Here is a 10,936-nt window from a genome sequence, read left to right as displayed (position 1 = left end):
CTGGTACTCTTAAAGACAATGTTATATTTTTATTTGCTTTTGATTTACCTCTGTCGAAATTGGTTGACCTAAATTTGTTAACCCAATGAACTAATAACTTCGTCTCATATTATGATGTGAAAGTTCAATACGACGTTTATAGAAAATCATAATATAGTAATGAGTAAATATACAGTGTGTCAAGATAAGGACGGGATAGCATTAGGATCTAGGAAACGGTAACAGATACGGGGTAACTCAAATTAGAAAAAAGTTGTGTCTTTTTATACCAACATGCCGTTTAGAAAGTTTTAAAGTTCCGGGTAGTTCCGGAGATATCTGGAAAAACTCGAAATTTTGCAGTCATTTTATTTTTTTCCGGCTTTATTTGAAAAAGAATTTTAAAATAAATTGCATATTTACATTACCACTTTTTTCGCTCTATCCAATGGCGTCAACATTTTTGCAATCCAACGTTTCGTATTCGAGAGGCCATCATCAGGTTGTGGGTACACATGCTGCAAGTGACCCATTTTTAAGTACAACGTCAATAGCGCCATCCTGACGTCCGGACGCACCAGGGTTCCCGGAAGATTACCCCGGCAGATTGGCGCCAAGGACCAGGTACTTTTGCGAGCGACTCTCACACGAGGACTGACTCTCCAGCAAACACCCGAACCGACAACACGTCTTTTTTCACAAGCTTAGTTTTCAATAAAAATAGTTTATTTGTACCGTTGAGAGCGTTTTATTTTTGCTGTACAGCGAAAGCAACCCTCAAGGTTAATTTTTTTAAATACGTCGCTGCTATTTTTATGACAAAATCATTTTTAATTCTGAATTGATGATATTAGTATTATAATCGCTTAAAAAGGTTTTTAGCTTTTTTAGCTATAATTTCAAATTTTTTCCGAGGACGGCTCTGAACGCTTTCAAGATATCTATTGGAGGAAGTCATAACAGTATAAAAGTTAATACAGTACAAAATATCCAACAATTTCTTTTTACTACTATTAGGAATACTAGTTAGAAATAATAAAACATTTCATAAATTCGTATTATTTTTTTATTAGGTAAAATTTTTTAAATTATCGATTAAAAAAAATATTAGATATTTTGCGCTGTCTTGACTTTTATACTGTTATGACTTCCTTCAATAGATATTTTGAAAGCGTTCAGAGCTGTACTCAGGAAAAATTTTTAAATGATAGCTAAAACAAGCTAAAAACCTTTTTAAGCGATTACAATAGTATTCTCATCTCTAATTCAGAATTAAAAATGACTAGATTTTGTCTTAAAAATAGCAGCGACGTACTTAAAAAAAAATAACCTGATGATGGTCTCTCGAAGACGAAATGTCGCATTGCAAAAATGTTGACGCCATTGGATAGAACAAAAAAGTGGCCATGAAAATACCTATGCAATTTATTTTAAAATTTGTTTTTAAATAAAGCCAGAAAAAATAAAACGATTTTTCAAAATTTCGGATTTTTCCGGATATCTCCGGAACTAGGTACCCGGAATTTTAAAACTTTCTAAACGGCATATTGTTAGGTATAAAAAAACAACTTTTTGCTAATTTGAGCCACCCCATATCTCCGTTTCCTAGTTCCTAATGCTATCCCATTCTTATCTTGGACTCACTGTATGGTGATTCAGTAGGAACAGGAAAATTTTTAACATATAGAGAATATGACGTACATACTGTTGGTTCTACTACCTTCAATAATAAAATAGATATAAATGAAAATAATATGAAAAATCAAGTTTCTTCTTCTGTCTGTCTTCAGTTTGTTTGCATAATCTCTAAAATCGTATAAAACTGTACAACATTTCTGCAGGTAATTTAACCAACTTCGTATCTCTTCTTCAGCTGAGTTAGAGCTTTTTTCAGCTGATACTAATGCTTGGACTCGCTGCATATGATAGGGATTCATTTGAGCATCGTGTAACATGTGCTACACTGTGGATTGTGATACTCAAGGCAAAATCCAACTATTTGCCTTGTACTTACACAGAGATTTTTTTCCACAATATTTAAAATTTGTTCCTCCGCTGCTACGATATGATATAAATGAAGACAACTTCCACTTCGCCCACGATTTGGTCCAAAAATTCCTTTTAAGCCCTCGTTGAATCACCTCGGCAAAGCTAACAGAATTCTGTACTTTTATACAAGGAAAACGTTCTGCTAATGCATTTTGCCTTGCTTCTTAATTAAAACAATATTAATTAATTGTGTGTTGTTTATGCGTAAGTCATTTAGCACACTTGTAAGATGTAAACAATAAATCTCAGCAATAGAATCACTTTCAAAACCATAGTAATTCTGAATAAGTAGTCATTTGTCAAATCAAATGCTAATACCTGAAGGGGCGGGCACAAAAAACAAAACAAGATACAATTTAATAAACACGCTACAGTCGCCCAACTATGTGGTACTTTTAAACATAAAAACTTAAAACATTTTTTTCTCGAAATCTGTAAATATTTTGTTGTAACTTTCTTTGGTAGTTCTAATTCTATTTTTAATGGCACATACGTTCTGAAAGTTAATTGGATAAATTGTAGATAACCTTCATCTGCTGTTTATTTAGGAAACCGTCCTTTGAAAACTTTCATTGTATTAATAATAGCATTTATTGATATTGCATAGGTATATTGAAGATTAAATATCATTGTTTCAGATATCCGCTTTCGAGAGGAGTTCGGCTCGGTATACCATCGTAACTCTGCCCGGCAGCAAACGAGTGGATTCCGTTTACCATTTTAAGGCGAATTACGGCGCTAGATTCGACATCAAAGTATCCACTAACTTTCCAGGATCGCAAACCACAGACATTGTCACATACAAAGTCCCGAATTTCCTTCAACCCTATAAAGTTCGAATCACGTCAAATCCAGACGGAGCATTCCTGATCTATTGGTCGGAACCGTTCGTACCCTATTATATCGACAGGGTCTATTACGAGGTTGGTTTTAAACTTTCTTAAATATATACAGGGTGTATCTTAATTTGACTATTGATGACTACTACCTTGATAAAAAATGTTGACCTTTTGTCACTTTGGCTAACGTAAGACTTGAGTTTGTAGTGTTGATTACTGGAAAAATATTACTCTTAAAACATTTTGATTGCTGAGAAAAAAATCCAACAACTTTACAAACTTACCTTGTAGGTAAAGATATATTTATAAATGTAAAATAAACTAAAAATGATTATATATTACAATGACTCGTAATTTAACAAAAAAATACATATACTTTTATTGTAAATATTTCATGTACGAGGTCTGCTCAGAAAATAACCGAACCTTTATTTTTTTAAACCTTGTGACCAATTTTATACATTATTGGTCTTTGTTTCCTTCAAAGTACTCCCCTCCCCTATCCACACACTTTTCCCAGCTGTGTTCCCAGTCCTGGATAGCTTCATTTGAAATGGTTTTAAGCCTGTGATAAATTTGCTTTGATGTCATTAATAGCCTGAAAACGATGCCCTTTTAGCACTGATTTTAATTTCGAAGATAAGAAAAAATCACAAGGTCCCATTTCTGGAGAGTATGGACGGTGAGGGAGGACAGTAATCTGATTTTTGACACAAAACTGGCTAATCGTCAAAACTGAGTGTGCGGTTGCATTGTCATGGGGCAAGAGCCACGAGTTGTCTCGCCATAACTCTGGTCTCTTTATGCGGATTTTTTCATGTAACTGTTGTAAAACCCTTGGTAGTACACACGGTTCGCTATTTCACCTTGTGGCGAGAATTCAAAATGCACACTTCCATAGTCGGAAAAAAAACAATGAGTGTCATTTTGACATTGGATCGAGACTGACGTGCTTTGTTGGGGCGTGGAGATCCTCTGCGAATCCATTGTGATGACTTAATTTTTGTCTCAATGTCATAGTCGTAAACTCAGCTCTCGTATTCCGTTATGATCCTTTGGATTAATGTTTCATCGTCATTGGATTGTTTAAGGAGTTCCCGACAAACGTACACACGATTTTCTTTTTGCTGTTCGGTCATCAAATGAGGAACAAGTTTTGTTGCAACTCGGTGCTGCAATTTCTCCGACAGTCAATCGGCGATTTTCATGACCAAATCTTTGACAATCTCTTTTAAATCGTGAAAACCATTCTTAACATTGCGTGCGACCCAAAGCATCATCTCCGTAAGCTTGTTTCAAAAGTTGAAACGTTTCCGTGAAAGTTTTCCCCACTTTCATGCAAAATTTTAGGTTCCATTAGCGCGAAATTAAAAAATTTCGGTTATTGTCTGAATGGACCTAGTACCTATATGTTATTTAACTTCTGAACAACAATTTGCTTTACTTTGTTATTTTTATCGTATGTCAATTTTATTAACGAGAAAACACATCAGCTTGTTCTAATACTTCTTTCCAAAAAATAAAAAAACAGTAATATGGAGAAGATACAATATGAGTTATGAATACAAGGAAATATTCGCAAATTACTTTTAAAGCTGTTGTATAACACGCGTAACTGGATATTTCTATTATTTAACCATTAAAGAAATATAAACTATAACTGTAATTAAAAAAGCATTAAAGAAGTGTATACTGTTGAGAACAGTAATTAATATGGAACTATGTATTAAACAAATTTCGCAACAGCAGATGAATTATAAAATACAATACATAAGTACAGTAGGAAAACTGTAGCAGAGAAGTTGTTTTTATATTTTATACTAAATGTTTGGGAAAATCATTTTAAAAATTCTTTTATAAAAAGATCGGTTACGTAATCTTAATCAGCATCTTTTAGAACTGGAGAATTTAAAATTTTCATTTATAATGCAGTGTATTCAAAATTAGTGAAATTTCTGTTTCAGTTTAGGAGGTTTCCGAAGATCTAGGAGGCTGGAGAAATGCCTGACGATTAAAAAATAACTAATTATTTACACTAATGATTAAACATAGTAAGTGATAGAGTCTGCCTATAACGTATTTTCATAATTTTCGGCACGGCTTAATTAATTTACATAATTTTACTCGCAGCAGTGTCAGTAATAGGTTACTTTTTACTTTTCAGGCATTTTCAGTAACTGCTATGCTTTAAAGTTTCATAAATTGAAAATTTTAAGTTTGCATAAAAAAATTGACGCATAAATTGAACATTGAAAATACTTGGGAGACAAGGATTTTAGATTTTTTAGGGATCATTTTTAGACCTATATAACTTACCTTTCGCGACGAAAGAAATTTCGAACGAAATTTGAGAAGTAAAAAATTAAAATAAGGACAGCTGACACTGAAATCTTGCAAAGGGTTCCACATATATTTGTAATTTTTTTTCAATTGATTGATCCAATTATCTATATAAATTTTAATTTGATATTATCATTCTGTTTTCCAAACTTCACAACATTGTAACTTTGAGGAAAATGATAATTTTGTGAAAATTAAGAGAATACCCATTAAAAAAATGTTTTGCAAATATCCTTCTCTAAAGAACGATCCCATGCTTCATTATCAAAATAGATTCAAAATAGATTACGTCCATTCATTTTCGCGAACAGTCACGTAATTAGATTTTCATTAACAAAATTGCTAGTTGTTGTTCCTAAAAATATTAGTTGGCCATGGTATACCGACTGAATCACTGTAATTAGTTCAGCAGGTACATCTTGAAGGCTACTTTTTATAAAGAAAAACCTGGTGTTCTGGTTCTTGATAGGCGACACTCTATATTTCTTATGTTATTTAATTAGCCAATATCGTGGGACGGAAATTATTCTAATAAACTATATTTTCTCCTAAGAGTCGAAATTATGTGCTTTTCCGGGCATTTATTACGTTAGGATATATTATTCGACCCGTGTCAGACGAAAATAACATTTTTATATCAGGTCTAACAAAAGCCACCAACATATTCCGTTACAGGCGCCTAAATCCGCCTTCCTAAATGGAATCCTTTTGTTTCAGGTCTACATATATCGAGGTACTAATATATCAAGTAACTATGAGAAATACTACGTGACCCGGCCGGCTCTGGTTTATAAAGGGAATGAGTCCGAATACACGTTCTGCGTGGGTCTTGTGTCATACGATCAACAATATAGGTCTTTGTTGACTGATCCCATTGTGGCCAACCTGAATGGGGATGTGCGGGAAATTAGCATAAACTAATTAATATTTACTTATATCCTTTTAGAAATAGCTTTATTATAAACACAGGATGTGTCTTACGCAGCTATTGCGTTTAATTAAATTTTAGCCATTAACGCCGCACAATTTAATTTACAGTGGTTCAATACACAGGATCTTAAACGCCTTCAGTTGTGGAGAAGTGTAGGGAAGTATGCAAGATACACTCATTACTCGGCTTCAAGGTTTACTCCTAATTGTGTCTTCAAGGTTGTTGTTGGATGATGATTTCAAAGTGGTGAAATATACAGGAAGTAAAGAAGCGAGCAGGCCGTGCTTGAAAGGGCGCTTCGTTGTGTCAAAATATTGATTTAAGTGAATTTACTTTGGTATAAATTGTATGGTACAAATTTAAAATATTATGTGAGCACTCCATAACTTTTTGAGATGTTTGAAATGTTTTTGAGGAAATAAATATGATTACACATTTTTTTCTTAAAGCGTAGATAATGATATATATTGTTATGATATTAATAATAAAATTAATTTATTTTAATTTTAATTTAATTTTAGTCAAATTTTGTGTATTNGGCCGGAAGGTACTGGAGTCCCATACGGGAGGCAATCCAGCTATAGTTGAGATTTCGGAAGATCTGTTTTAGCAATTCTTTTTTTGTATTTAATTATTCTTTTTTTCAGATTCGTCCCTCACGGGCGAAAATGTTAGTGAATTCAACAAGGCCCTTATATGCGTTTTGACATAAAGTGAGCACAATAAATGTTTTATTACTCGTTTTTTGAACAACGTAATCATGATAAAGCAAGTTAAACAAGTTGTGAACCAAAGAAATCGTTATTGCAATATCTGGGCAGTCACGACAATATACATGTTTTAACATGTACCTAATAAATAATGAGCAATCGTTAATAATAATTGTAACAATTTTATCTTAGAAAAATATACGCCTCTGAGCGTAAGACAATGAAGGCTAAACATACATAGAATTTTTATCATGCAACATCTATAACCATCACAATCATTACATAGAACAATTAACAACAACGGTTAAATACTTAATTTTTCACTATTTCTATATTTTTCACTCTACACCGATCGTCTTGGTACCTCTCTGCACACTGTTCTCACTTCAACTCCCTATCTTCAACTAGGCTTCCTTCCAGAATTGCCCCACTTAGGCGTTTGCTTTTTTGCGCTGCCTTCTACCAACCGTTAATATTACTTTTTCATTATTATACAACACTCATGTAACAGGTGACGTCGAAGTTGATAAGATAAGTACGGTTTTGCACACTATATCATAAAAATAAATTTTATTGATAATTCTTTAAAATGAGCCATCGTTTATTGAAATCGATTAAGGCGTTTAGAAGTTATGGCAATTTAAAAATTTCAAGATGGCGTCCTTCATACTGGCGTTGCTTGGTAATAACAAAAAAAAAGTTCAAACAAAACTTGTGAAGAGTTTAATAGTGTATCTAAAAAATGTATTTGCAACTTAGGTTATATAAGCGAAATTGCGAAAAACGGACAATTTTCTGTAACGTCATAGCAGTTGCGCCCCCTAGCGGAGAAGTTACAAATTTGAAAATATTTTAAATCAATTTCTTTTGGTCGTATTTGTTAATAGAATTTTTATCCCATAATCGTAGCACGTCTAGTTTTCTATGTACGCTCGATATCGTTAATGGATCACCATGTATTTGTAATTTTTGTTTCAATTGATTGATCCAATTAGGTGTTTTCATTATTATTTGCAAAATTAATTTTTCTTCGTAGTAATATCTATTTAAATTTTAATTTGATATTATTTTGTTTTCTAAACTTCACAACGTTGTAACTTTGAGGAAAATGATAATTTTGTGAAAATTAAGAGAATACCAATTAAAAAAATATTTTGCAAATATCCTCCTCTAAAGAACGATCCCATGCTTCATTATCAAAATAGATTCAAAATAGATTGCGTCCATTCATTTTCGCGAACAGTTCGTAAAAATATTAGTTAGCCATGGTATACCGACTGAATCATTGTAGTTAGTTCAGCAGGTACATCTAGAAGGCTACTTTTTATAAAGAAAAACCTGGTGTTCTGGTTCTTGATAGGCGACACTCTATATTTCTTATGTTATTTAATTAGCCAATATCGTGGGACGGAAATTATTCTAATAAACTATATTTTCTCCTAAGAGTCGAAATTATGTGCTTTTCCGGGCACATATTACGTTAGGATATATTATTCGACCCGTGTCAGACGAAAATAACATTTTTATATCTAACAAAAGCCACCAATATATTCCGTTACAGGCGGGGACCTCTTCCGCCTTCCTAAATGGAATCCTTTTGTTTCAGGTCTACATATATCGAGGTACTAATATATCAAGTAACTATGAGAAATACTACGTGACCCGGCCGGCTCTGGTTTATAAAGGGAATGAGTCCGAATACACGTTCTGCGTGGGTCTTGTGTCATACGATCAACAATATAGGTCTTTGTTGACTGATCCCATTGTGGCCAACCTGAATGGGGATGTGCGGGAAATTAGCATAAACTAATTAATATTTACTTATCCTTTTAGAAATAGCTTTATTATAAACACAGGATGTGTCTTACGCAGCTATTGCGTTTAATTAAATTTTAGCCATTAACGCCGCACAATTTAATTTACAGTGATTCAATACACATGATCTTAAACGCCTTCAGTTGTGGAGAAGTGTAGGGAAGTATGCAAGATACACTCATTACTCGGCTTCAAGGTTTACTCCTAATTGTGTCTTCAAGGTTGTTGTTGGATGAGGATTTCAAAGTGGGGAAATATACAGGAAGTAAAGAAACGAGCAGGCCGTGCTTGAAAGGACGCTTCGTTGTGTCAAAATATTGATTTAAGTGAATTTACTTTGGTATAAATTGTATACATTTGGTACAAATTTAAAATGTTATGTGAGCACTCCATAACTTTTTGAGATGTTTGAAATGTTTTTGAGGAAATAAATATGATTACACATTTTTTTCTTAAAGCGTAGATAATGATATATATTGTTATGATATTAATAATAAAATTAATTTATTTTAATTTTAATTTAATTTTAGTCAAGTTTTGTGTATTGAGTATTGTTTTTATTTATATTGAAATTAACTGTAAATTGTTGAATACAAACCTTATTTTTTATTCACCCCGTATATTAAATTTTTTTATCCCTTGCTAGTTGTCACTCTCAGATATTTGTTTTAAATTGAATCTCAGGAGTCGGTTCTGTGTCATTCATTCCTAAACTCGCTCAATGCAGCACGCCAGAAAATAGAGTTTTTACAATTTTATACAATATTTATTTAAATTCATTAAGGAGATTATAAGAAAACAAAATTTTCAACTGGTTGGCTTTAAATCAGAAATGACTTCGTATAAATGAAATTTTTTAACTTGAACAATCCTAAAGAATATTTTGGGTTTTCTGTACCTTTACTTATCCTACAACAATTTTTACAATACAAGGACTGGGTATTTTTCCTTTTTATTTTCAAAATTTTTACTGTTTTATTTCTGATTGATACTGCCTTAACCACTTGCCCGTTTATTGTATTGCATATCTACAATTCTAAATTAATACGATATGACGTTTAAATTAAGATGGCCGTCCTTTTAAACACTTGTTGTGAGTTCATTCAATATTAGAGTTTTTAAAGCTAGTTTTTGGATTGCTAGTATGTAAATTTGTGCAGGTAAGTCCTGTTATATTAATTTTTCCTTTTCTAAGGTATACTGTATTAATACTTTGTTATTTGTAAGCTATAGCTATGAATTAATACTTTAGTGCACTTTACTTTCTAATTTTAGGGACCTGTTGGTTACTGAGTACTTCTTTCCTTGTTGGAAACGCTGACGATGTCTGTGGTACCATTTATGTGCCACTGGAATCCCTTTCCGGATACTGCCTGATAATTGTTGCAAAGTTTTTCTTCACTGTCGACTTTCTTTATGTGGATTTTGAAGACAAACAATTTTTGATGTTACTAGTAAGTTTTAATTTACTTCTTAACCGTTTTTTCTTGAATTATGTAAATTTTGTTTGAGCTATTTCTCCTCTCTAGCTTTTTACCAAAAAAACAAGTCGTAACTAGTAAATAAACATTTGTTTTTCCTGCTTCTAGAAATTTCCAGTCCTTATTTTCCTATAAGGTCTCTTCACATAAATTTCAGTCTTTGGGCGTCCCTTTTTCACAACACTTTCACTGCACTTCTTATACCTAATACATTTGTTACAATGTCCTTTTATTTTTTAACATATAAATTTATTACATATTATTAAATATTCCTTATTTTCTGTTCTTTTTTCTGGTACTTGTAAAGCCACCTTTAGTTTTGACATTTGTTAAAATTTATAATTTAATTTGACATTTGATAATAAAATTTCATAATTGACTTCAGTTCATTAAAGATATCTTCTCTACATTTAATCGTTTACCTAATTTATGCATATCAAATTCATCTATGAATATTGAGCTGTCTTTTGATATATGTCACTCTGGTTTTATATTATGTTTTCTCATAGCATTTCTTGTAAACAAGTGTCGCTGTCATGCATTCTTTTAAAAATTTATTTTATATTTGTGAATTAAATTTAAAATTATCAATTTAATACTATGTGATATCCTTTCTAATTACTTGTTTTATATTCAGAGTCTTTATATTAACAATTTTATGCTATTTTATTGTTTGCTATATTAATAATTAATTTTTATTTTTGGACTAAAGTTCAGTCAGGTAATTTTTCAATCGTGATTTCTGTTTACATTTTCAATCCATTACAATATTTATTATATTCTCATGGGTTA

At 32.1% G+C, this 10,936-nt stretch overlaps 1 protein-coding gene across 1 annotated transcript; it reads left to right on the top strand.

Annotated features, from left to right (window-relative positions):
- Positions 1–2,666: 2,666 nt before the first annotated feature.
- Positions 2,667–6,586, top strand: LOC111692688 (the record flags this gene model as incomplete). Its single annotated transcript, XM_023456783.1, has 2 exons — positions 2,667–2,951; positions 5,925–6,586. Coding segments are annotated over 2 exons (489 nt in total), but the record flags the coding sequence as incomplete, so codon positions are not given.
- Positions 6,587–10,936: the final 4,350 nt, after the last annotated feature.

Source organism: Anoplophora glabripennis, unplaced genomic scaffold (genome assembly GCF_000390285.2).
Source record: "Anoplophora glabripennis isolate ALB-LARVAE unplaced genomic scaffold, Agla_2.0 scaffold2691, whole genome shotgun sequence".
Lineage (NCBI taxonomy): Eukaryota > Metazoa > Arthropoda > Insecta > Coleoptera > Cerambycidae > Anoplophora > Anoplophora glabripennis.
The sequence above is the reverse complement of the archived record's forward strand: the minus strand, read 5'-3'. Positions and strand labels throughout refer to the sequence as shown.